Genomic DNA, 26380 nt, shown 5'->3' with positions numbered 1-26380 from the left:
CCGGGAAGGAGGACAAGGCTAGTCCACGTTCTACGGGCTTACGGGCTTACGCAGTTCATTGCTTCTGCCATGACTGCGCCGCGATGCTCGGATACGCCACAGCTTGGCATTCCAGTCAGCCACCTGGGCTTGCAAGGACCAACGGCACACGTCGTGACACATGCCAGTCAATTCGTACTCTACTGGCCGCAGGGTTGCAATGCTGGCCTGATTTACCATTCCAAGCTTGCTTTTGTTCGGCAAATCGGGCATCCATTCCTATCAAAGACGTGCGTATGCATTCTGGGTCCGGACATTCGGCAATGGTAACGAGATTCGGACCGCACAAAAGTTTCGACCAGGCCAACAGACTCTGATATTCACATCTTAAAATACATATGGGTCCCACAGACGTATGCGACCAGTTCCTTCCATTCTTCTCTACTGCGTCCATTCGTCTTCGCCAATGCAGTATATGCGCATAAAATCAAACCAAACATAAAGGAATAGATCAATGCAAATTTGGAAGTCGTTGCTTCTCTTCCTCGTTCGGTTCCTTCGTCACCCTGCAGAAGAAAGGTGGCTAGTCAGTACCATTCGGTGCAGTAGACAGAGTGGGAGTGTTTGCGCCTGAATTAGGCTTACTCTTCGTCTTCAAGGTAAGCGGGAAGGTAAAGTCATCGGCCTCTTCTTCTTCCCTGTGTAGTTGTTAGCATGTAATCGAGCATTGTGGTCCATCTGTCACTTACGGAAGCTTCCACGCGATGTAATCCTCAGTGCTCAGTCCTTCGCGACCTTCTTGAAGCGAAGCAAAGTCACCAGGCGTCATCATACCCGAACGGTCCCGGGGAGACCCAGGCTCAGACAACGGCCGCGAGATCTTGACATCTTGCGAGCTGAAGAAGTCTGGCTCATCATCGTCTTCATATGCCGCAGGGTATGCTCGTCGAAGAGCCAATTGTCGAGCCTTGACGTACTCCAGGCCCATGCGCTTCCAGTCGAGCAGATCACTGAGACGCTCGGTCCGGTTACGCTGGTTGATACGTTGGCGCTTGCTCTTCTTTGTAAACTCGAACATGTAGTCGACAAGCTGGTTGACTGAGTCGTCGACACCCTTCATCCTTCGGTCTACGATGTAGATACCGTAATCCTGGGCGTTCTCGATCAATTCCTCCATATAACAACCGAAACCAGACAAGTTGGTTGTGATGCTAGGAACACCCATAACAGTGCACTCAGCTGGAGTGTAGCCCCAAGGCTCGTAGTACGATGAGAAGACACCCAGATGGGTTCCACGGACGAAGTCATCATAATCCAATGGCAGGACGGGATTTGCGGAGTTCAAGAATTCGGGATGGAAGACAACCTTGACGCGATCCGATGGGTGGTTGAAGAGTTGACAGCGACGGAGCTGGTTCAACACAGGGTCTTCAGCATCGTTGACCATGTTATGGGTAACAATAGGCGGGAGGTTGTGGCGTTTCATGGCGAACAATCTTCGGCGGAGCAAGATCTTGTCAGCAGGTGTAATCAAGTCCTTGTCCTCTGGAAGCTCGGAGCCCTCTGTCCATGTCAACGAGCGCTCAAACAGCTTCTTGGCTACATTTTCGGCAATGTTGTTTACACTGTCGTGGAGCGCCTTGATGACAGCCTGTCCCTTCAATGAGTCGACCGAAAGAGAGGTGGTCTGTGCCGGCAGAATGATGAAAGCAACAACTGTCATATTCGAGTTCTCACTCTTCATCTTGTGGTTCAATCGCGCTAACGATTCGATGAACATGTCAACACCCTTGTTTCGGTACTCGTAGCGACCAGCGGTGAAGAAGTAAAGAGTGTTCTCTGGATCAAAGTCGTTGTGACCGTAGAAATGACCGCGCACGAAATCGTTGATCTTGACCTTGGCTTGCTGATGCAAGTTTTGGAACTCGTGGGTAGCGGAGAACTTCTTGACGTTCAGACCATTGGGCAGAACACCATCCGGCTTTCGCTTCAAAAGATGCTCGCTCTCGTATGCGGTGATGTGTGAAACCGTCGTGAACACGTCAGCCGCGTGTGTAGCGGCACGCTCGATGCAGTAACGGTGGTAAATACCACGCTTTCCTGCCTCAGCGTCGACGTCGAAATATTGAAGGTTGTTGTAGAAATCGACTGAGCCGGCGCAGAGGTAGCGACCAAGGAGCGTAGCGTGGGTAGTGAAGATGGTGGTAACATCAATTCGGCGCTTCTTGCACAGAGGAACTGCGACACCGGCCAGCCACTCGTGGAACTGGACAATGACGGCTCGCTTCTTCTCATGGTAGACATACTGTAAAAGGGTCAGCGACAGCTACCGGGTTTGGTACACGTTCTCAACCTACCTCGCCCAAGAACCATGCGATGAGGTAACCAAAGACAATGGCCTCATTGGTCTCAGAATCGCCGGGAGGCGAGGGAATGCCGGTGGAAGACCAAAGGTCGCCCTTCCACTCGTCAAGCCACCTGTAACCGGTACCGGTATCGAAAAGGAGCACACGTGGGGCACCGTCGATCAACCAACGTCCATATAGCGTCTTGATGCCACGGTCGTCCATAGACTTGATGGTCGCAACCAAGGCCGGATCTTTTGGCTCGATTGGCTCAACTTCGACAGCCGCCTACGTTTGGATTAGCATTTGATCCGAAGATGCAGTTGGCTGCGCGTACCGAAGCCCTGTTCCATGGGCCCAAGAGAGTGTATGCGGCGCCATATTCGGCCGTAGTGACTTGCGCCTTGGACTTGAGGACTGAGTAGATACCGCCGACTACGGTTCATTAGTACTTGCGAGTGGCATGGAGACGAGACGAAGGCTACCTCTGTTTGCGACTTCAGTCGCAACCTCGAACAGGACGTGGTTCTGCACGTCTCTCGCGCCGGTCTCAGCCATTGTATATGGGCGGTGTAAAGAGATGGTGGGAAGGCGCAATGGCAGGATCGGAACTCTTTCTAAGGATTAGAGAGCTTGGAAAGTCGAGAGAGCGTGGGAGCTTGAGCTCGGTGCTTGGTTGAGCTACTGCAGGTTGCCGCGCTAGACAAGCGGTTCGATTACTCTCGGGTTGAGTACGATTTGTTGGCCGCGGACAATGTGTGATGGGACTGCGGAAGGAATTGGACCTGTTATAGCAGAGCAACCGCACGCAAACTCTGTCGAACAGTTGGGAAAGGATGTTTTGCAGCAGCCCTGGGGGTGAGAAATGCTGGGCCGCTTTTGTTTGGCGCACGAGCGTTGCTAGCCGTGGAGGTTGGGATTCCTCTTTGGGAATCGGATGGATTGACGTTGTGACGTAGGCGCTCGGCTTCTACTACCCATTCATGATTAAACCTCGAATTAGCCTGGCAGCCTTTGAGCGCCACATTCGAGCTGCAACATATTGCACCGAAGCACTTCTCACACTTGCAGCACCTCGAGGCAAATTCCCTCCCCACGACCAGCGCCCAATTCTGAGGCTGGAGCGCAACGGGCGAGGCCAAGGCCGCGAGTCAACAACTCAACAGTTTCCCGTGGAAATGAGAAGCGGAGCATCGACCGATCCCGCCCGCCGTTGAGCTGCTCGCTTATTCCTGTCTGCTCATCTATCTTCGTCCGCTTTCAGACGCAACAGGAACATCAAAAGGGTCACGCCGAAGGGAGAGCTTCACGCATTGTACCACTGCCGAGGCGCTGCATCACGTCCGCTTGCTGCACCATTCCGTCATAAGACCGACAATTGCGGGGTCCCGCGAACGGTGGGAGAAGTCGACAGCACGCCAGCTCTCTCCGCAGCCAGATTAGTGGGTCGTGAGTGGAGGCGGAGAGATGCACGTGAGGGCCCACAACAGCCACTGCCGCTCCATGTGACATGCCTGTGATGTTATCGGAGGGTTCATCGGAAGGACAGGATTGCCTGTCAGGACGTGTCTTGCAATATCTCGGTCAATAGTTTCTAGCAGCGTTGTTTGCTCGTATACCCAGTATCGAGTTTGCGTTGCTATGCGGGTGCATGACTCGTATACAGTCGGTGCGTCGTCGTTGCAAGCACCACACCTACCAAGTGCACTGGCACAGCAACGCCTGGACAAAGATAGCATTCGACTAGGAAGAGCCTCGAATACAAGAGACGAAACATTCCGAATATTTCATTTTTGCGAACACAACGGCATAATGCTGCTCAGACCTCTATAAATATAACTCTACGATTCGTTGGCGTTTGCTTTTGTATCATATACTGAGTCCAGCAGGAGCATCGAGCCACTCTGCCCCCCACGACTCCCCACCTAATTCTATTACATCAGACTCCCAAGGCCGTAAACGTGTAACCAAAGCAAAGGATATCAAGCTGAACGTGCGACACCAGACAAACAAAAGCAGGAAACAAACAAATCCCAAGCAAAAGACGAAGTAGTCCACGCAACTACTTACCACTCCTGTCAATAACCGGAGCAGCGTTCGGCAGCGCACTTAGCAAACTGCCTTGTGCGAACTCATTGTTCAACGAGAGGTTGACCATTGGGCCTCTGGCTCTACTGCCATCCATGACACCCCTACCAACCATGTCTTTTCCTTGTGAGTAGCCAGCCTGAGAAAGTAACCCACCTCCTGTAAACGCCTTGCTGTCATCCTCGGGAGCGCCAAAATGGTTGTTATGTGTATACGCTGCCAAAGGCTCACCACGACCCTTGAGCGAACGCGTACGCTCGTGTCCACCAGCACCATAGGTACCATGTGCCGCACGCGATGTACCTGGACGACCAGCGCGCCAGTCCGTTGATGACGGAATCATGATTGCCTCCTCGATTGAAGTTGCACTTTCAACCAAAGGTCCTGCGCCAACTCCTGGGTTGAAGCCTTTGCCCTTGTTGAGATGCTGTGGCGGCGGTTTGTACTGAGGTGTGAGATCAACCAAAGGTTCGGGCATGCCAGGAACACGTCTCGAGGCACTGCGTTGAAGATCACTAGATGTTCTTCGGTGGTGGTTGCTGCGGACAGAAGTGTTGCGCTTAAGGCTGGAGTCGTTTGACGACACTTGGGCTGCACGACCCATGCTGTTCAGTAGAGACGGTCCCTCGGTGAACGGACCCGTTTGTTCACGTGCCTGTAAAGCGGCCTGGCGCTGCGTGTAGCTGCGCCCCAGGAGACCGCTGGAGGCAAACGCTTCCTCGCCCTGCTGATCGATACTCCGACGACGAGCAGTGGGCGGTGGAGGGATCTCTGCGGCTAGACCGCTCTTGTTGAAAGCAGCTGGGGGCGGTCGCTTTACTCGTACTGACTTCATTTTCGCATGCATTGCGCTACTATCAAGCTTCGAGAGAGGCTTATCGTCTGGAAATTCTCCCGGCTTGTGAACCTCGATCTCATCCAGTGTCTTGTTGAAACTGTCCATGTCGAGTAATGACGAGAAGGCACCAAGCTGATAATGCGATCCAACTGATTCGCCTCTTGTATGGGAGGACGCCTGCGCAGCCCCAGCGTTCCCTGATATATTACGTTGTGCTGTGGTTTTCTTCTTCAGCCCCTCGCCCTTCTGGTGTTTGAGATACCAACTGCGCCAGGTCTGCAGCGCTGTGTAGAACGTGTTCGCTGTGTTTCGGTCGTTGGTACAAAAGAAGTGGACATATTGCGACTCATCCGCGAAGATGTTGGACTTCTGCATACTTTTGACAGCGTAGCAAATCTTCTTTGGGGGCTTTACGCGCGCCAGCTTCGACTGGGTCACGGAGTAGATATCGTAGTCTGTGAGAGTGCAGATATTCTCTTGGTCCTTCTCCTTTGTCTTCTCGTTCTTGGCCATGACTAGCTGCCCATCGGGACGAAGAACGAGATATCGTTTACTCCATTTGCCAGGTCGCGATGAGTATTGGATGAAGCACGAAACGCCCTCTGGTCTTGTGTCTGGAACTTTGTACGAGAGCAGGCTGTCCTGGTTGATCCCGTCCACATCAGAGTCAATGATGGTAAGCTCATTTTGATTGTCGTGATCCCACGAGTTCATAACGTCTCTCACATACTCGTAGTTGCGAAGTGGACGTGTGATGCTAACTTTGGTGAAAAACTCGCAGATGACGGCAGTACGCACGTCGATGGGGTCTGTGAGAACAGTGGCGGCTGACTTGATGAGATCGAGAGGTGTGGTGGTTGGAGTCACAGGCAATAGGATACGCTTCTCATTGCACACAACTTTGACGCGCTACGACACATGTTAGTATTTCCGTCATGATTTACACACAATGTACATACCCTGTCGCCAGCATTTACAGCAGATGTGGGAGCATCAATGCCTAGAACCACGCCACCTCCGCCAGGTCTAATAGTCTCCTCTTCCTGGCTATCGAAGTTGAGACTCAACTGCGGCGGAGCTGATTGTTGTGTAGGAGCGTCTAAACCTAGAGCCTCGTCTTTTCTCCTCTTAAACATGCCAAATCCTATCTCCTGCTGCCGGGGTGGTGAGACGGGGGGCGACGAGGAAGGCGCTTTTCGGGCCTTCTGCTCAAGCTTTGCGAGTGTCGCCTGTCGCTCCTTCTCTTCAGCTTTCGCTCTGCGGACACCCTCCTCCCTTTGTTGGAGCACTTTCTGAGTCTCAGCCTTCTGCAACCGCCTGCCACGTTCCTGCTCGGCCTTTTGTTCTTCCCTCTGCCGACGCAGCGCCTCAGCCTCTTCGACTGCCCTCTGGGCCTCTGCCCGCGCAGCTTCTTCCTCTTCCTGGCGCACTTTCTCAACTCTGTCCAGTTCGGCTTGCTTGGCCTGCCTCTGCATGCGCGCCTCTGCTTCGTACTTTTCCTTCAACTGCCGCTGTCTCTCCTTTTCTCTCTGCAGGACCTCTCTCGCGCTGTCATCGCCTCTCAGCGACTGCTGCCGTGGCGCATTGGAGACGGGGGGTGAGGCTTCTGCGCGAGGCCTGGCGGTTCTTGGCCGACGCTGGCCGGTGTTTGCGGTATGTGTTGATTGATACGGGGAGCTCAAAGCACGATTCCGGGACGTGGACGGCGGTTGCTGCGCGGGAAGCGGAGGTGGAGCATTGGGAATGGTGTTGGAGCGTAGTGGTGGGGGATTTGGGCTGGTCGCGTGTGAAGTCGTTGGCCTGCGGTGGTAGCGACTCATGCTTCTGCTCATGGGCGCATCATTCTGAGGCTGTGATTCGGGCACGGCAGGCATGGGAGGCACTGGAGGCATGGCTGGAACGGCTGGCACTGCTGGTGAAGCGTGGTCCTGGTGGTATTGACCCGGCTGCCGTGTCTGCTCTTCTTGCGCGCGCCTCACACTCCTATAGCGGGACATTTTAGGCGTTGGCGCCGCCGCCGCCGAGGGTACTGTTTCGGTGGCCATGTTGTGGTTGAATGCTGTGCGACACGATTCTGCGTGCCTGCGCGACGACAAGTAAGGGACATAGGAGACAGACCCATGGAACGCACACAGCAAGTGAGGGGAGCGGCGCAGGGTAGACGGAAGAAGCAATAGGGAGTGGCAGGTGCACACGGATACTCGGCTGTTAATTCAAGAGATTCAAGTACCTAACTCCCACCAATACGTCAAGCAGCCAACCCAGACCTGCATCGTCTGTCGAGGTGGTCCTCTCAGGGGAACAAGGTTGGCTGCACTCTTACTTGATCCAGGAAGGCCGGCCGTTGTGGCGCTAACAATAGCCTACCGCAGCTGTGGTGCGTGTTTGGGTGCGCCATTAGCTGCCATTAGCTGCCCTTAGCTGTTTCGGCCAAATCTTGCCGCAAGCCCGCCGAAGGTACCGCCTTGTATGAAATATTATTACCCTTTGGCCATGCTTCAGCCACAGCAGGGTTTTTCTTCCACTATCCTTGCACTATGTATATACTACCGACTAAAGTATTGCTTCACAATTTCACTCGTGACAAGTACTTCAACTCGCTACGTGGGGAACGTCTAAATGCTATCAAATAAATGCAATGCCAATAGAGACTCCACCGATGAGAATCTAGGCGCCCAGAGAACGAGCTGACTGTGCACATGTCACGAGAAGGTACAGAAAAGGTCTGTGAAAGAGCTGGGAAAGCGCAGAGTCTGATAGGTGAAAGCTACAAGAATATTATGTATTTGCGCCACAAGGGAGACATTCGCGTCTACAGCCTCTTCGCGTCAGCAAGGTTATTTCACCCAAAATCGGTGACTGAGTGCTGTTTGCACAAGAGCTTCATTCACCGTGGGTGATGTCTACCAAAGTAAAATGCATCGTTCTCTCGTCATTTGCCTCACTCATGTTTTGTCTTGATCACCTCGCATTGGACTGGTACTTCAGCAATGGCTCGGAAAACTCACCTCCTCGTTGCGGCAGTCTCCATCTTCACACTTGCATATCTCTTCTACCACCACTCTCATAGCAGCACTTTCAACACATTGTCACACGAGCAGATTTCGTTAATCCTTCCGCAAGCTAACTCAACTCTTGGTTTCGGTGCTATACTTGCACTGTCCCACCCAAGCTCTCCACGTCGACAACGCCTGCTCTGGGCCGCCAATCTAACAGACATCGAAATCGTAATCCCAGAACAAAAGGAATGGGAGGTAAATGATACCGAGAGACTCAAGGCGAAGGAGAGCAGTCTAAGCCCAGGTAGTGCGAAAGCATGGTTAGGACATTTGGAAGTCTTGAAATGGTATGTAAACAACTTGAGCTGATGAGACTGGAAAGGGGGAGTAGAAAGTGGACAGGAAAACTAACAGAACAATAGGTTCCTGGCCTCAGACTACGAAACAGCCTTGATAATCGAAGATGACACAGATTTCGACATTTCAATCCGAAGTTCTCAAATACCCCTCCTTGCATCCGCCTTCCGCTCCTTGCTCAACAGCACTGGTGACGACCATACATCATACTGGGCCCCAACAACCAGCTGGGATCTCCTCTACCCGGGCCACTGCGATGATCTAATCTCTACCGCCTATCTCTCCCAACCCTTCCTTCTATACAACGACCCCACAACTCCATTCCACACAGTCCTCCACCCTGACACTGCCCTGTTTCTCTCATCCCTTTCTGTACCCTCTGAAACTCGTATTCTCCATAGAAGCTACTGGCCTTTTTGTACATTCGCCTACGCTGTGAATCGCCGATCTGCCGCCCTCATCCTATCTACATTCTCCAAGGAACCAACAGGAGGCATTTCAGCTTATGATGTTGCGCTGCTAAGTGCGTGCAGGGATCGTGATTGGAAATGCTGGAGTGTGGCACCAGAGTTGTTTCATCATGGGCATGGCGACTCGGAGATCTTCGAGGCAGACAAAGCGGAGGAGGGTAAGGTTGAGGAGAGGGAAAGCAAAGGGAGTGCGAGGGGGACGTGGAACCTGGGGTGCGGGGCGAGGCACGGACAGCTTTGGGTTGATGAAGCGGATGGAGAGATGAGAAAACTGATAAAGGACCTAGTTCGGAGTGCTGTTCGGAGGGGACAGTGTCCGATTGACAAGATTTTGGAGCAAGAGACTTGGAAAGGATGTGAACATGACGAGTGTGGAGCGCAGTCATAATATTTCATCATGACGGTGACACCTATAGGCCTAATGAGAGGGGGCTCCTAAATCAAAACACTACAACAAAACACAGCATGATAGCACTTGATGGTGTGAAGGTGACTTGATATGTCAATGGCGACGAGATCCCAGATCCCACCGTATTCTGAGGCTTTTGTAATTCTTTCTTATTTACAGATAGCCAACCAACCCCAATCCCACATCAGAGGTATCTTCGTTCGTGCCAGCCATCTCAATGATTCATCCCAGTATCGCACCGTACCCCTGTAAAGATCAAAAATAACTCCTCTTGGTATCTTACAAAGATCGCCTATGAAGGTGAAGAAGAATGGACGGGTATCCAAAAAGTGAGAAGTGAAAAAAAAAGAAACGGAAAAAGAGATGAATGCATGTGGCGACTGCACAAATCATCGCCAGAGGTCAGCCCTCGAAGCTCGCTTCTCGCGACCCGCGTGGCTCATCCAGCTGGCACGTGGACTTGGCTCCCTGCCACCAAGCGAGTTGGAGTAGCCGTGGCCGAAGCCTCCACTAGGCGCCATATGCCCAGCACTCCTGGGTCTCCCATCGTTGTCTGCAGGTACAGCTAGGAAACCGCCGAAGCCGTTTGGTACCACGATACTCTTACGAGCATCTCCACCCCATTGGGGTCCTAGACCCTTGTGTGCTGAATAGCTGCTCAGTGGTCGTCCTACTGACACTGATGCTCGGCGTCCCTGTGCCTCAGGGGGCATGATAGATGTGAAGATCCAGTCCAACTCGTCCAGACCCTTGGAATAAACCTCCAATGGCTGATTGAACATGGGCGGCGGTGCTTCGCTAAATGGCCGGATCGGTGGCGCAAGCGTGAGGACTTCTGGAAATTCGGGGTCGCGCACATAGAGCTGTCGCAAAGCAGGGAGGCAGTTGGCGATGAGCGAGTTTGCAAGGTACTGGTAGCATGATGCACTTGGCGGGTATACTTGGTTCGCGGAGCTAGAGGTGACTTCAAAATTGAGTTTGTGCAGCGTGTACGATGTCATGGGTGGTATCGGATCCAACGGGAGGGACGCGGAAACTGTGGCGAAGTATTCTAATGTCTTGAGGTTGACTGCCGCTTGCAGAATAATGTGAAGGGAAGGTACGGGAATACTGCCGCAATCTTTCAATATCAATGTTCGCAGTCTACCACTGCACATTGGGTTGTAAAGGTACTGAGCGAGCCCGTTTGCAGTAACACCATGACACTTGGTCAGCGTAAGAGATTCCAGGGCGGGAAAGTTGGGGATTCCTGGTGCATCGTGGAAGGTGGAGTCGTTCAGCCAGGATACGCCAGTAATGGTAAGCTCCTTGAGCCGTGGCAGCATGCCGAAGACCTGCCTCAGGATGCTGGGCTCTATCTGTATTTTGTTGAGCTCAATTGAGATGAGCTCTTGCCAGTAGCCCTGGAGCAGCGTCTCTAGCGATTGCTCTCCGCCCTCGTTGTATTTCATCTTCCGGATATGAGGGCAGCGCGCCTGCAGCTCCTGACGCAGCAGCTGACATGACTGGTCGCCATTGTAGAAGCCGTCTGGGAGGTCAATGAACTCGATGTTCGGACAGCCCGATACCGTTCTTGCCAGATCAGCTTTGCATGCCTCGCGGGTCATGTATGGTAGCTTGATGAAGCGTACGCGTTGGCCGAGGTACTGGTTTCCACGCACGCTCTGGCCGAGTTGCTGCAGCCGGAGCGTGGGCGCGTCAATGTCATCGCCGTTTCGCGACTTGCGCCGGCGCTGGTCGGCGTAGACCTCTTCGAGCTCGCAGTAGTGGACCGCGTCGATGCGGATGCTGTTGTATCTGGAGCGAATTAGCTACATAAAAATGCATATTGGGTAGCTAGACTCACAGCAACCCTGCAGCAACGCCATACCATTGTCGCTTGGTCAGGGCACAATGTGCAAGGTCCCGCATATCACAGCTCATGCAGCCATCATGACCGCTGTCCTCGCTGCCTTGGAGAGATTCGTCGGCTGAATGCGGACACACTTGTTCGAATATGCGGCGGAGGACCTTATCGGGCAGTCGCTGCGTCTGGTCGGGGCCGTGGTAGTCGTATACTGCGGGGGCGTAGAGGTCGTTGCGCGGGCGCGATTCGCTCTTCTTGGGGCTTTTGTGACGCCTGAAGCGTTTGAAGAAACCCATGATTCCTCGCGATGAACTGGAAAGGTATTAGGAGACAAATCCCATGAACGCGTCGAGCATGTGCTTATGAGAGGGTGCAGTGCAGTCCGTTGTTTCAAAAGTGGGTAGGTGAATACTAACTCGCGTCCGTTAAGCGTAGCCTGCGGGGAAGATGTGAATCCCGGCATGCTTGGTAACCAAGCTCAGCCAGACCCAGGTAAATGCCAAAGCCGCAATGCAAGGTCCCCGGTACTGGGAAGCGGGTACGTGTCAAAGCTGGAGAGCATAAATTGCAAATTGCAGGCAGACTGCCGGGCACTGTACGTTCAGTCCAGGCGCTCGAGCTGTTTGGGACAGAGCAGAGGGAGCAGCGCGTTTAAGGGGTCAGGGCAAAAGCAGTTAGGGATCTCCCGCACAAACAAGTGCAACGGCGAGCTGACAGGGCTAGTGCTGGTTGTACGTGTCAGCAAGGCTTGAAGATCGTCCTGTGCCCATTTCATTGTTCGGCGGTACGAGACGGCGATAGGCTGCAGTCACGTGGTGCGGAAGATCGCCAGGGGTACCTGGACAGCCAGTGAAAGCGGGATGGGCGGAAGGGGCCACTGCGATGTGCAACATGTCTTGTACTGGTATTTTAGGCACAGATTTGGGGTACGCTGCAAGGGGCGACTAGTAACGACATGGCTATAGCAGATGGTAGAATGTCGGCGGCGATAGAGGCGGACTTAAGAGCGCCTGACTCCCGCCGTGAGCACTGCAGACCCATTGTATAACGATCAGGGCGTGTCGCGCGGTGTGAAGCGCAGTAGTCATCCATGGCAGAGCGCGGCACGGCGAGCAGCAATAGCACAACTCGGATGCAACTGTTCACGAGTACACGCCGCATCGTTCAATATCGTCATGGGGCACAACGTGGCACGGCCGAGGCGGAGCACACGCGAGAGCCTCCAGCAGACGCGTGGAACCCTCAATGAGAGGGCGTAGAGTGTTTCAGATGGGTACAGACAGCTTTGCCGAGCGGCTGCGGGAGCTGCTGTCCGCCGTGCTTGTGGCATGTCCGGCTGCAGGCAGTCCTTCGAGTGGAAATTTGGAGGGACGACGTTGAAATTAACGTTGATTTGACCAGCTGTGACCCTGAAAACAGTCGCTACCGCGCACGCTACAGTGATAGAAGAAGCCACCTGTGGAAGAAGTGTACAAGAGAGGGCTATAGAGACTGTTACCAGGCTACTGTACATCCCACCTTGCACTGACATGCCCGGCACTAAGCAGACTAACGTCGAGCTCCCGCCAAGATCTGGAAGTTGTGCCTTAGCTCTGCTATCCACGTCAAGAAATCTGCCCGGGATCATTGCACGGAGCCTCAGGTCGTCCGTCCCCATCTCGTAGCATTTGGTTTCATCTCACCGGGACTCTTCTCAACCTCGTCCCGTCTGTCACCTCGAGGCTCTGTTTTCCCCTTCACTCGCTCCCGGCTTGCCAGCTGTTCCCCACTCGTCCCCTTCACCATTCACCCTGGGCTCCCCGCTGACGTGCTCACCCGTCGCGCCTGCCATCTCCGCCAAACCTCGTACCTTCTTCCTCGACGGACCTCGCCCGCCCGAACCTCAATCGACGATACCATAGCGTGATTGAGCAGACTCGAGAACACCAAGCTAATCAAGACCTGTCCCAGCGATATAGATATGGCTTCCCAACCAACCCCGAGCCCCCAGACGGCCAACCTGGACCGCTACGTCGTCATCCATGTGGCCACGACTTGCGACGAGCACGGTGTCTATGTCACAAAGGACTCCGCCGAGGTGATTGAGCTAGGTTGGATCCTGCTCGATGCAAAGTCGTGCGAGGAGGTAAGCCCACCGACTCCAATGCCGAGCTCCATTGCTAACCCTACGCCAGCTGCATCGTGAGTCTGTCCTTGTAAAGCCGGTCAACACGCCAATCACGGCCCTATGCAGTAAGCCTTCCCTTCACCACCTCCTTCAAGTTCCACTTTTTGTGCAATTTCCGCTGACCTCGAGCCCTGCACAGCCAGCTTGACAACCCTCACATGGGACCAAGTCCGCAACGCCGGCTCCTTCCGCGACGCCGTCGATCGTTTCACAAACTTTTACACTGAACACATCGCTCCCAAGAACCTCGAATTCGCTTTCGTTACACTCGACTCGTGGGACCTCCGTGTCCAACTGCCGCGCGAGGCCCGCGACAAGGCCGTGGTTCTCCCACCTTATCTGCAACACTCACGCACATTTGATCTCCGCACCGAATACCAGAGGTGGCAGGCCCACCACCCAGAGTCACTTCCGTTTGGCTCAAGCGCGTTGACCAATATCTGTGCAGCTCTCGAGGTGGAGCCCGTCCAATCCTCGGCCCCCATCAAGCACAACCTGCCCTTCCACTTGCAAGCTCTCGCGCCTGCCTCGCCCCGCCGAGCTATGGAGGAGGCCGTTACACTGGCTCGCGTGCTTCGCGGACTCATCCGGAAGTCACAACCCCCACAAGACCACCCAGACGTCCTTACCAAGCCCATGGACGCCCGCGCTGACGTTCGCGCCTTTCTGTCAGAGAGAAGCAAGGTTCTCCACATGAGCGGCCTTCCCCACGACACCACTCAGTCAGAGCTTGAGAGCTGGTTCACCCAGTTTGGCGGACGTCCCATCGCTTTCTGGACCCTTCGCACTCCCGACCAGCACAAGCCAACTGGAACCGGCTTCGCCATCTTTTCCTCTCACGAAGAGGTATGTTCTCCATCGAAACCGCTTTCAATCGGGTATGCTGACATGACATAGGCTGCAGAGTCTCTCTGTATGAATGGCCGTGCGCTAAATGAAAAGGCCATTGAGGTCTCTCCATCGTCTAGCCGCGTCATTGACCGCGCTGCCGACATCATTGTTCCTTTCCCTCCCTCCAAAAACCGTCCTCGTCCCGGTGACTGGAACTGCCCTTCTTGCGGCTTCTCCAACTTCCAGCGTCGTACCGCTTGTTTCCGATGCTCTTTCCCCGCGATGCAGCAGGGACCACCGGGTGGTGATCCCATGGCTTACGGCGGTTACGGATACGGTGGTCACCCAGGCATGATGGGTCCTCCTCAGCACCACATGGGCCATGGCCATGGCCACGGAATGGGTGGCGGACACATGCGTGGAGGTACTGGTGCTGTTCCTTTCCGAGCTGGAGACTGGAAATGTGGTGAGAACGGATGCGGCTACCACAACTTCGCTAAGAACACTGCCTGCCTTCGCTGTGGTGCCAGCCGCGCAGGTGCAGCTGTCGTCGCCGACTCTGCATTCCCCTCTCCTATGGATACTCCCTCCGGCTTCGGTATGGGACCTCCCTCGATGGGCGGTACTCCCGGCGGCGGCCCATACGGCCCAGCTGGATACGGCGGTGGTGGATTCCCGGCTCAGCAATACGGTGGACCTCCTAGCTCGTATGCTCTGCCTTCTGGTATGGGCGCGGCCAGCCCCTACCCTCCCATGGGTGCGCAGTATGTGCCCAACGGCGGCATGCACTCTACTCCCTTTGACAGCCGCTCAGCTGAAGCTGCCTTCTCTTCTGCAGACCCATACCCCAACCAGGGTGCCGCCAACGGCGGTGACGGTCGTAACGATCCTTTTGCGTTCCTTTCGACAGGCTTCGGTTCTCTTTCCATGAACGACGACCGCCGCAACGTCTCGAACCCCGCCAACAAGTCGCCGGCGTAAATGCACTCGTACATAGGTATCGATCATCTGAAGCGCGGATCTTGCGGTGCAATTTGATATGGGATGGTTTCTTCGGATAGGCTGGCGTGGGCAAGATTGGCTTTTGGGGAGTTGGACAGCGTCGGTCGATTAAGAATTTGTGGCATTTGCAGGCTACCTACGGCTCGGATGCGTATAGACGGAAAACCTCATTTGACGGAGTTCGATACCTAGGATGGGGGTGTTTGGGGATCGACTTGCATTTCATTTAAAAGCGGGGCGGATGGACAAAAGTACAATATGGACGGTGGCAATACGGGCTTGCTGGAGCTTTTGGATTTCACGGCCGACCATTTCGTTCGATGCCTAGGCTGTGAGCTTCTTTTCTTTCCATATGCCTTGGTTTCTTTCTTTTTCTGCTTGATCCAAATTGAACAAATCGCTTCGGCGATCAAGGCGTGCGTGATGGAAGAGGCATTTCCTTAGCCTCGTGCCTTTTGTACTTACCATAGAACTACCTTCCTTTTCTGTCCTAATAATTTGCAATTTTTCCGTTCGTCTCGTGTCAATGGCTCATGCTTGTGATGATGGAATACCTGAGTTCATGTCAATATCGATGCGGGTTCACAGCAACTGGAAAAGACTGCAAAGACGTTTGTTATCTCCATCTCAACAACGTCTTAGCGTGCAAGTCCACCCTGGGCGACGTGGCTTTGCCTTTTGCTCGCCTCCAGAACGAGAGCTCTTTGGGTGTTGTGAGGCAGGTATATCGTTATTAGGGTCGATTTCTGCTACCACACAGAATTACCACGTTGACCTCGTGCATTACCATGATTATCGTTTGACCATATTGAAGGCAAAAAGAGAATGACACTTTGTCCTTGTCATAGAGGATGCGAAACAGATATCTGGATGTGGTACAGCCTTCCTGAGAAATTTACCTTGATGCCCGTGTTTGGTATCCCAAGGTGCCACTCGCCAATCAGGAACGTCGCGAAACCCAAATCATAGAACTAACTTGAACTCCAACCGCAGTTCGGGTTTGAGCGACCAAACGTATGTTAGGCTATCCAAATATGGCAGACTATGTATGGCGGTTCGGCTAATCCGCCTCGGTCCGACCAGACTACTATCCACGTATCGCAGCCTGCGCACAGATATGGCTGAGTCTACGAATACCTCAAAAGCTATTGGTGCGGTCAATAGTCTTACACAAAGAACATTCTTGAATATGAAAGCTGTGTGGTGGTCTGCCAATGCACTGGTTTGTTGTGTCGCGCTGTAATCTTGGAACACGAAACGCGTAGACCTACGCATCTATGGCTTTTCAGTCATACTCTTTTGAAAGTCTCATAGTTTAAAAGAATTAGCGAGGCTCTTGAGCTTCATGGCGTTACCTTTGTAGTCGGAATTGCACTCGAGGACTTTTCTGGCATGACATGCTAATTGCTCGTTTTGAACATGAGGTGAAATTCAATCTATAAATATGGCAGGCAGACCGTTTCGTGCTAGTCCACACTAGTTGCGAGTTTGCAGCGTGCGAGTGGCGTGACGCCTCGACAAAGATTTGGAGCTCGTGTCCGGTAATATTCAGTATCATCGCTCGAGCGCCACACAGACTGTGTGCCATCCCTCGATCGACCCACATCAGATGTATGATGCTCGCAATCCTAATTTCTGGACAATCGCACCAAATAGTCGATAGAAGATACCAAGGTTACAATGATGTTCAAGCCGATCACAGCCACACGACCGTTCCGCTAGTGACTGGGTCCGGTCCTTATTTCAGCCACCTGCCGCTGCTGTGGATGACGCTATCCGTATAACCACTGAATTGTTTCTATTCCAGGATCGCACTTCAATACGATGCTAATGTTGAATAAGGACTAGGTATACTGACTAATCAGGTCTCGCCATCACGCTTGCTCCCAAGTGGATCTAGACTGCGATAGGCTACTGTGCATTTGCGAGATGAGGACATGGAAATACACGGAAAGGCGATAGTTGTGCTGTTACGCACACCACATGTCACCCGCAACAGCAGAGACGTCAGAGTAACAACATTCATCAAGCTCTTTGCACTGAAAGTTGATTCATTCAAGGGCGCTGCAGAGTCGTTCAACACCATCGTGAGCTCCTGGCCTGGAGTTCCCGAGGCTCGAAAGGTAGTTTGCGCTTTCCCTAAGCGCAGCACGGTCACTGCTTCTGTTTGTATGACGCGGCTCGTAGCTTTACACCCTAGCACAGACGCTGTTGAATTCTGTTGGCAAGTCCGATGCAGTGCTGACGCTCAGTAATTGGACACGAGCAGCCCAGCCACTCAGCTTCCTCTTCACTTCGACCACTGTACCTAAGCTCCCTTCGTTCCCGCTTCTCATCCGGACTATTTACTCTATGGGCCTCTTCCTTCGACAACAATTCACCCTCGACTATGCTTCTGACCATTCCTTCAGTACCTCGTTTGGTTGTCATTCCGCTCTTCCTTTTCATATGCGGCATCTACTTTATACCACGCGGCTATCATGGCTCCGGCGCCCTGAACATGCCGCTACTCACAGGCAAAAACCTCACTGCCGCTAGCTCAACATTCAACGCACCTGTGCGAGATTTCTGGCAAGAATTGGTCACTGCTCTCCTGCAGTCACAGCCGCAATGCGAGTCTCTACGTCTGAAAGAAGACGACTCTGGACTAACGATAGATTTCCTGCCTCTCCAACCACACCAGGAGCACCCTGATCGGATACTGAATCTCAGCGACAAAGAGGAGACCGCTCTGTTCAGGGCGCACTATACTATGCGGAAGTCGGCACAGCGCCTGGCTCCGAAGCTTCAGTTCGCGAAAGGTACTACCGGTATCGTCACCACCGCAGACGCGTTTTATCTACCTGTATTTCTGGTTTCGTTGCGTATGCTTCGGAAGACTGGATGCAACCTACCAGTTGAAGTCTTCATTGACGATTGGACAAAGTATGATTCGACTTTATGCGATGCCGTCCTGCCGTCTCTCAATGCCCGCTGTGTAGTCCTGTCCAACATATACGAGACTGCAGCCCGCGCAAAACCGCCTAACCACTACCAATACAAGATCTTCGCCATACTTTTTTCATCATTCCAGCATGTCCTCTTCCTCGATAGCGACGCCTTTCCTACAGAAGATCCCGCGAGACTCTTCTCGACCGCACCATACACAACTCATGGCCTAGTCACCTGGCCCGACTTCTGGGCCCAAACTATATCCGCACACTTTTACCACATTGCCGCTATACCAGAGGTCCCTTCGCAGTCAAGACTCTCAACTGAAAGCGGTCAGCTTCTCATCAACAAAGATGTGCACCGTGCTTCTCTTCTCATGATGGTGTACTACAACTACTATGGCCCAAACTACTACTATATCCTCCTTAGTCAAGGCAGTCCTGGTGCAGGGGATAAGGAAACATTTGTCCAAGCCGCTCTTGCAGTCGGTTTGCCCTACTACCAAGTTCAAACTCCACCCGGTGTTCTCGGTAGTCACATGAATGGCACTTTCAGAGGTATTGGTATCGCACAAGCGGACCCTATTCTGGACTACGAATACCTCAGTCCTATGCGCAGCCACATCCATCCCGACAAAGTCTGGCAGAACGTCGATCTGGCTCATCCTGATATCAAGGTCAATGAAGGGCAGAACAAGATGCATAAAGCTCCACAAAAACCACGACCCATCTTCCTTCATCAAAATAACCTCAAGCTCGATCCAGCAAAAATTCTGGACGATGACAGGGTGTACGGATCCGACAATCGTCCTTGCAGGATATGGGGTGATAAGAAAGATCGGGTGAAGGAATTTGGATTTGATGTCGAGCGGAGATTGTGGAATGTTATCACTGAGGAGGGATGTAGATTGGACCAAGATAGTGATACGTGCATGAGGTTGATGAAATATGTTGATGGAGTCCTTGACTGATGAGTATTATGATTTGTCACGGATAATTGGCTTGAGAGCAGCTCATCACATGCAGTGGTCTGCGTGTATCTATGAGTTGTGGACACGACGCTGAGGAACCCCGAAGGCATGCTTTATGGCGAGGGGACTGATCTTGTTATTTTTGGAGCATTTTGTCGTATACCCCACGCTGTAGGTTTTATTTCAACGTTACTTTTTATCCTTTTTTCTTCTGGACATTGTGAGACATCTGCTGATATACACGGGAGCACCAAGGATTAAATGTGCACCGAATCAAGAAGGGTCCCGCATCAACAGATTTATCTGGAATTTCCGATTGAACATGTGATTGTCAAAATAGTGAAATTGAGGTAGTATGTGATCTCGCGGCAGTGTTCTTGAACGTAATAAGGGATATCATAAGGCATGCATACATCAGGATTTCATCCAACCCTTTCCTATTTCGTCAACGATCACCCAAGCTTCCTTATGGCCAGTAAAGAAGTCTGGGGGACCACACAACGCCAGCCGCCCAGCAAGAGAACAATGCACAACTAGAAAGTCTAAGCAGAGTGCTCCATTTCACTCTGCAGCAGACTCTCCATGATATCATCTTCAGTCACTGTTGTCCTGCCTGATCTCCTGTCATCCCGTCCAACTGTCAATGTACTATGTCCAGCTGCAGACTCGTCGTCTTCTTCCTCTTCGTCATCGTCGTCCTCAAGAGGCATCCGTGTGCCTTCGCCTTGCATACCCGCTAGCATAGTGTCTTCATCCTCCTCCTCCTCCTCCTCCTCCTCTTCTTCTTCGTCATCATCAACTTGCGGTAGTACAGATTTCTTCCTGCTCTTTGATGCAGAGACTTCGCTGACATCACCCTCAGTTTCTTCTTCTTGATTGACTTCTGTAGCATCGGTAGCGACGGTCGCTTCGGGCGTTGCTGTGCGCTCCACCTCTGTGTCTTGGACTTGTGTAGCTGCCTCACCCAGTCGCTTGGTTAGTGTAGATTCTAACTTTATCAAAGCGTTGCGCTGTGTTGCATCTGTGCCAATCTTTCCTTCCACGGCCTCAGATACTAGCTCGTGCAGAGTTCGGAAGCTTTCTTCGTTGAGCGCGCCTTCTTCTCCCTTGGGACTTGGGCCAGAAGGTGCAATGAAGATTTTGCCCAGTAGGGATAGTAAAGGTTTTCGCTCATCTTTCGAGCAAGTGCTGGTCAATGCACGTTCCAAGATCTCGATCGCGAGCAGCACATGTGGTTCTTCAGCCTCAACAATGGTACTCGTCTTTCCGTCGAGACCAAGTTCGGTAGCGCCCACAACTTTACGGCCATCCGTCCATTCGGCAAGGTGAGCAGTGATGACAGGCCAGCCCACCATCTCGTCCACATCTTCCTCCTCGACGTTCTCATCGCGCATGATAAGTAGCTTCGAAATCACTGGCACAGCAATCTCGCTCATCAGCTTTGCGTTCTTGAGCTTGGAATGACAGTATACAGGAAGAAAGTAGCTGAGCGCTTGTCTCAGCGCCGGGTTCATCGCCGTTTCGGGGTCAAAGTATGTAAGGACAAAAGCTTTGAGGACTTCGGCCATGGTTTGAGAGGGCAAGATACCCAAGAGAAGAAGTTTGGACGCCGCGGTACAGGAGATCAAGCTGATGCGCTTGTTGTCCGAGCTGAATGCTTTCAGCAGAATCTTTGTCATAGGGCGGACACGCGGGTTTGTGATGGGCTCTGCATCGTCTGTGGACGCATCTGGGTCTAGGATCGTAGGCGTAAGGAATTGAGGATGTGTGATTATCACATCACTCAGTACTTGGATGACGATTTCCTTGAGCGCGTCGTGACCCTTCATGAAGCAATGGAAGAAGAGATCAAGATTGTTGTCGGCGAGATCCTGTTTCGTGTCAACGTAGCCTACGCAAGTCTCACGGTTCTCTACTTACCTTGCTGAGGAGGGCGGCCAGTCCCAAGCAGATGACACCACGTTCTCTGATCATAGACTGGTGAGCTTGGACTGCAGGAATGATGAGCGTATTCAAGATACTGGTTAGCGAAGTGTCTGACTCGAGGTCTCCTTCTACATTCTGAAGTGTGCATTGGGCGATATGCAGACACTTTGAGTAAACCATAACCTCGCGAATTTGTCGTTCTTCTTTCTCTTCTTCGGTGAGGTTATCCGCAGCTTTTGCAGTCTTGGGCTTAATCAAGGGTGCATCGCCGTCTGCATCAGATTGAGCGGAATGGAAGCTCTCCTCAGCATCCTCTCCAGTGACTGTGGCGTCATCGGCATCCAGCAAAGAATCGCGAACATCTGCAACAGCCTCTACGATCAGAGCAGTGAAGTCTTTTTCGCCGCGACTGCCGCAAACCTTGCGCAACACCTCGATAGCAAGCTTAGTACACTCTTCCGGCAGCTGAGCCTTAGCGATGGCTTCGCGCATGATGTTGTACATTTGCCTACGACCCATTTCATCCGTGTAGTCAAGGGTGTGGGCGATGTGGAGTAGTTGCTGAACAATGAAATCCTGCTCCTCGACGTCTTCCTGTGCTTCTTCAACCTCGGGATCATTCTCTTCCATGATGGCAACCTTGTCTACCAATTCCATCAGGGAATTGAGCTCTCTTTGCAGGACAAAAGCGAACATGGTGACTTCTGGCATCTTGTCCTCAATCATACTTTGGACTCTCTCGTCAGCAGTACTGTGACTGTAATCGTTCAAGGTGCGTGCAATGAAAGCCGTCTGCGCATCGAGGTTGTTCCAGAACTCATGGTCGAATGTGATTTCTTTGCGGTAATCTGGTCGACCGTCCCAGAATTGGCGCATCGCTTCGTGAGCCATGCCGTCTTCTTCCCCGGACCTGGTGACATCGATACGCTCGAGAAGCTCACAAAGCGCCTCAAGGTTTGGAGGAACTACATCTCCTGGCTTCTTTTCCTCTTCTGGTCGTGTGTCGCGTGACTTGGCACAGTCCTCGAGCCAGCGTTCACGGAACAAAACTGCAGCAGCTTTCCGGACGAGATCGTCTCGGTCCCGAAGACCCCATCGGATGAGTTTCTCTCGCTCTACAAGCGACATGTGTCGAAAGTCACCCAGAGCGGGCAGGATCTTGCCGTATACTAAGCGGCGAGTGGTTGCGTCCATGTCTCGGGCTCGTTCTAGAATGTAACGGAGGGTGGACGGCCATAGCGGCAGGTTCAGCAGAACAGCGCGTCGGACTTCAGCGCTCGGATCGTTGATCATAATATCCAGGAGCTTTTCGAGGATGCCGCCTGCGCCTTCATCGTCGCTGTCTTGGTCGTCCTGCTCGTCATCGTCGTTGCCAGCCAGACGACCCAAACCCAGGATGGCCTGCACACGCACTGAGGGCTCTTTGTCCCGCAGACGTTTGGTAAAACCCAGTCTTATCAAGTCAAATATTTCGTCGTCGATGGTTGTGAGGCTATTCACGATGTGTGCAACCGTCTGCGTGGCTCGAAAGCGGATCGTCTTGTCCTTGGCCGTCAGCAGGGCGAGGATGGTGGTGAGGATCTGAGAGGTGAGTCGACTGCTGGGTGTTTCATGGAAAGCTGTGGCTTCTTCTTCTGTCTCGGCAGCGAAAATTGTTTGGTCTTTCTCAGAGGCATGCTTCAAGAATATGCCCAGGAAGCGGATGACCCTATCTCCGACTGGCTCGCTCTTCTTGACGCACATGATCCTGAGCACACATCTCACCACCTCGGCGTTGAACTCTTCCTCGTCAAAGTCTTCGTGCTCCTCGCCCTTGTTCTTGTTCCCACCCTTGTTGCCCGTGTCTGGTGGCTCGAAGCAGCATGCTTCTTGTATCTTCCTCAGGTTCACCACTAGCTTCCTCTGTGTCGCCGTCGTCTTCTGCGCATCACTGAAGACGTGGGCAATCTGTGTTCGGAGCGAGGTTACGGGGCCCTCATCGGGGATTTGGACGGCATTGGAGGACTGCCTGGCGGAGGATGCGCGCGTGGATTTGGCGGTGCGTGTTGTTGAAGTGGCGGATGATCGCGGCGCACGCGTCGATGTACGGCCGACCATTTTAGCAGTATTGTCAGTTGGGTGTGGTGTCGTCCCGTCTCCGCCTCGAGTTGCGGTCGGCGGTGTTGTTGTTCAACTGTTTACTGACCCCACGCGGCAGCCCACTCACGGCTGCAGGGGTCTCGCGCGGCAGGGGTCCTGCATCTGCGACATCGGGCGAAAGCGCGTTGATTCGCCGACCAGCCGAATGGCATCATCGTGAAGCCCAGAAGTCCAACTTTGTCATCTTGACTTGTGTTTGCCTCCTTCTGCCAAACAACAATGTTCAGAACGGCCGCGCGAAGCTTCGCTGCCTCGGCATGGCGGAATGCAGAGAGCCTCAGTCAAATAGAGGCTGCACAGCAGACTGCCATCAACATCTCAAAAGCCCAAGGCATTGGTCAGCGGGGCTTCCTTGATGGTACCATGCTTTGACATTCACACTCTGTAGCTTTTTGTGCTAATGCGCCATTGCAGCCATCGGTAAAACTCCTCTTATCCGCCTCAAGCGCCTCTCCGAAGAGACCGGCTGCAATGTCCTCGGAAAGGCTGAATTCCAAAACCCGGGTGGCTCCGTCAAGGATCGCGCCGCCCTCTTCGTCGTCGAGAACGCCGAGCGCCAGGGTCTCTTGAAGCCTGGCGGCACCGTCATCGAGGGCACAGCCGGAAACACTGGCATTGGTCTCGCACACGTCTGCCGTTCCAAAGGATATCGATTGGTAATCTACATGCCAAACACACAATCTCAGGGAAAGATCGACTTGTTGCGACTGCTCGGTGCAGAGGTATACCCAGTACCGGCGGTAGCGTTTGACAACCCAGAGAACTACAACCACCAAGCGAAGCGACACGCGGACAGGCTTGAGAACGCCGTCTGGACGAACCAATTCGACAACGTGGCGAACAGGCAGGCGCATATCGAGACTACTGGACCCGAGATCTGGCACCAGACAGGTGGCAAAATCGACGCCTTCACCTGTGCCACTGGTACTGGAGGCTCGCTCGCAGGTGTAACGAGGTATCTGAAGGAAAAGAGCGACGGGAGGGTCAAGAGCTTCTTGGCCGATCCACCAGGCTCCGTGTTGCATTCATACATCCAGAGTGGTGGAAAGCTTCAAGAACGCCAGGGCGGTTCTATAACAGAAGGAATCGGCCAGGGACGTGTAACAGACAACCTGAGGCCCGACATTGACCTCCTAGATGGCTCCGTGCATATTAGCGACGAGAAGACCATCGAGATGGTTTACAGATGTCTAGACGAGGAAGGTCTGTACCTTGGCGCAAGTTCGTGCCTGAACGTCGTTGCTGCGAAAGAGGTGGCTGAGAAGATGGGCAAGGGATCAACTGTCGTTACCTTGCTGTGCGATGGTGCATACAGATACGCCGATCGTCTATTCTCAAAGAAGTGGTTGGAGCAGAAAAAGCTGTACGATGCGATACCTGAGCGGTTGCGCCGATACATCGTCCTTGAGTAGCTGGCCAGTAAGACGTAGAATACAACAACGACAAGTTAACAACAAACGATTACTATCTCGTTTCGACTAGCTTGTATTGCAACTACATTCATGTCTATAGCTTTACCTCTAATCCTTTTGGTTGTACCGCAGAGTACAACCCTAAATCATCGGGCCTCCACTGGCGAAGCCATTGACAACGGCTGTCATGCTAAAAGCGGGTATGCGAAGTCAGTATAGGTTCACATGCAACTCATACAGGGGCACTTACAGCTGGTTTGCAATCGCGGTCTTGGGTGGTAATCTCAGTCCACCCTCTTTGTATTCTGGCCCAGCATCTTCACCAAGTCCACTAGTACCAACACGAAGCGCCTCTCTGACTTCCTCTGCTGTGAACCACTTCGCATCTTCCAACTCAGCGTCGTGTCCTAGATGAATCGTCTCTCCTTCCGGAATCGCCTGTCCGACAGCGCCAATCATAAGATTAGCAGGATAGGGCCAGGGCTGAGTGCTGTGAATCACGACACGACCGAGATGAATGCCAGATTCTTCCCAGACTTCGCGACGCACAGCTTCTTCCACACTCTCAGCAGGTTCGAGGAAACCAGCTAGAGTAGAATACCAGTTAGGAGGCCAGCGCTTTTGGCGTCCTAGTAGGATCTTCTTTCCATCGGCGGATACAACGGCCATGATGACAGTTGGGTCAGTCCTAGGGAAACAGAGGTTTGAGATGCCAGTTCGGGTTGCACAAGGTGGGCGCTCGCCTTGATTGACCTCAGATGCAATGTCTTTCGGCGGGCAAGTGCGCTTGAAACCTGCGTTTACGGACATGGTCTTGTAGCCGCAGGAAGCGCAAAAGGGGTTCCGCGCATTCCAGTCGAGAAGGTGGCGGGCTTCCGCATATATGGCCGCTATCAACTGTCAGTCACAGTACTCCGCCCGTTGACGGGAATGAGCAGCAATGCCTTACCTTCCTCAGCCTGTAGATTCAAGTTCATCCTTCCCTTACTAAACTCCAGACCCGTGCTTGTTAGTTTCTCTAGCACGCCTTCTGCCTTTTCCTTCGCACTCTCCTTAGGTGTGACATCGACGGCAAACCATGGCTGTCCTTTGTAGTGCTCCTTGTATGCGAACCCCTCTTTCTTTTCATCGAGACCCAGGAAGATTATCTGTGGAACATACAAACTCGAGTTGTACTGCGCGATGACCTCTTCCTCAGATTTCTCGAATGGGTTATCGCCAATAACTGGCTTCACATCGGAGAAGCTGCAACGTGCAAGTTCGGTACCGGACTTTGTGAGGGGCTCGAGATCCTTGAACAATAGGAAAGTAGTACTAGGATGATGGAGGGCCGAGGAGAGGAACTGGTGGTCAGGACGCAGGAAGCCTACGCGATTGAGTGGGGAGCCTGCATGATGCTATTAGAAACAAGGAGCAGAAGGAGCAGAAGGGGCATAGGTGGGTTATCTAGGTACCAGAGAAGTAGTTTGCAACTTCCTTTCCGAATCTACGGCTCAGCATTGAGTCTACTTCTGGATGCGCTGGCTCGGGAAGCGCGGGTTGCGGTGGCATCGTCCGGAATCTTATGACGTCTTGTCACGTTCAAATAGCAGTCCAAAGATTATAAGCTTCAAATTGGTAGTAACAAGACTTTAGACAAAAAGATCCAGGTACAAAATTAAGGGTAAATGT

The 26380-nt window shown here is 52.9% G+C and overlaps 8 protein-coding genes across 8 annotated transcripts; 4 read left to right on the top strand and 4 right to left on the bottom strand.

Annotated features, from left to right (window-relative positions):
* Positions 1-562: 562 nt before the first annotated feature.
* GT037_002174 (glycogen synthase) lies at positions 563-7331 on the bottom strand (the record flags this gene model as incomplete). The annotated part of the gene is made up of 7 exons (XM_038927221.1): positions 563-677; positions 729-2284; positions 2337-2612; positions 2662-2759; positions 2810-2941; positions 4395-6159; positions 6210-7331. Coding segments are annotated over 7 exons (5064 nt in total), but the record flags the coding sequence as incomplete, so codon positions are not given.
* Positions 7332-8240: 909 nt separating this feature from the next.
* GT037_002173 (uncharacterized protein) lies at positions 8241-9464 on the top strand (the record flags this gene model as incomplete). The annotated part of the gene is made up of 2 exons (XM_038927220.1): positions 8241-8596; positions 8672-9464. 2 exons carry the CDS (start codon positions 8241-8243, stop codon positions 9462-9464), a joined length of 1149 nt encoding a protein of 382 aa, XP_038790512.1.
* A 410-nt stretch (positions 9465-9874) lies between these two features.
* On the bottom strand, positions 9875-11794 carry GT037_002172 (uncharacterized protein; the record flags this gene model as incomplete). The annotated part of the gene is made up of 3 exons (XM_038927219.1): positions 9875-11282; positions 11332-11643; positions 11748-11794. The coding sequence occupies 3 exons, from the start codon at positions 11792-11794 to the stop codon at positions 9875-9877; spliced, it is 1767 nt and encodes a 588-aa protein (XP_038790511.1).
* Positions 11795-13291: 1497 nt separating this feature from the next.
* On the top strand, positions 13292-15310 carry GT037_002171 (rna-binding protein; the record flags this gene model as incomplete). The annotated part of the gene is made up of 4 exons (XM_038927218.1): positions 13292-13456; positions 13506-13563; positions 13638-14344; positions 14396-15310. The coding sequence occupies 4 exons, from the start codon at positions 13292-13294 to the stop codon at positions 15308-15310; spliced, it is 1845 nt and encodes a 614-aa protein (XP_038790510.1).
* A 2410-nt stretch (positions 15311-17720) lies between these two features.
* On the top strand, positions 17721-19232 carry GT037_002170 (glycosyltransferase family 71 protein; the record flags this gene model as incomplete). Its single annotated transcript, XM_038927217.1, has 1 exon — positions 17721-19232. The coding sequence occupies one exon, from the start codon at positions 17721-17723 to the stop codon at positions 19230-19232; it is 1512 nt and encodes a 503-aa protein (XP_038790509.1).
* A 542-nt stretch (positions 19233-19774) lies between these two features.
* GT037_002169 (arm repeat-containing protein) lies at positions 19775-23255 on the bottom strand (the record flags this gene model as incomplete). The annotated part of the gene is made up of 2 exons (XM_038927216.1): positions 19775-21103; positions 21153-23255. The coding sequence occupies 2 exons, from the start codon at positions 23253-23255 to the stop codon at positions 19775-19777; spliced, it is 3432 nt and encodes a 1143-aa protein (XP_038790508.1).
* A 261-nt stretch (positions 23256-23516) lies between these two features.
* Positions 23517-24709, top strand: GT037_002168 (palp-domain-containing protein; the record flags this gene model as incomplete). Its single annotated transcript, XM_038927215.1, has 2 exons — positions 23517-23655; positions 23712-24709. 2 exons carry the CDS (start codon positions 23517-23519, stop codon positions 24707-24709), a joined length of 1137 nt encoding a protein of 378 aa, XP_038790507.1.
* Positions 24710-24850: 141 nt separating this feature from the next.
* GT037_002167 (nadh pyrophosphatase) lies at positions 24851-26260 on the bottom strand (the record flags this gene model as incomplete). Its single annotated transcript, XM_038927214.1, has 4 exons — positions 24851-24899; positions 24960-25599; positions 25659-26096; positions 26164-26260. 4 exons carry the CDS (start codon positions 26258-26260, stop codon positions 24851-24853), a joined length of 1224 nt encoding a protein of 407 aa, XP_038790506.1.
* Positions 26261-26380: the final 120 nt, after the last annotated feature.

Source organism: Alternaria burnsii (assembly GCF_013036055.1).
Source record: "Alternaria burnsii strain CBS107.38 chromosome Unknown 750, whole genome shotgun sequence".
NCBI lineage: Eukaryota > Fungi > Ascomycota > Dothideomycetes > Pleosporales > Pleosporaceae > Alternaria > Alternaria burnsii.
This window is presented reverse-complemented; position numbering and strand designations above follow the sequence as displayed.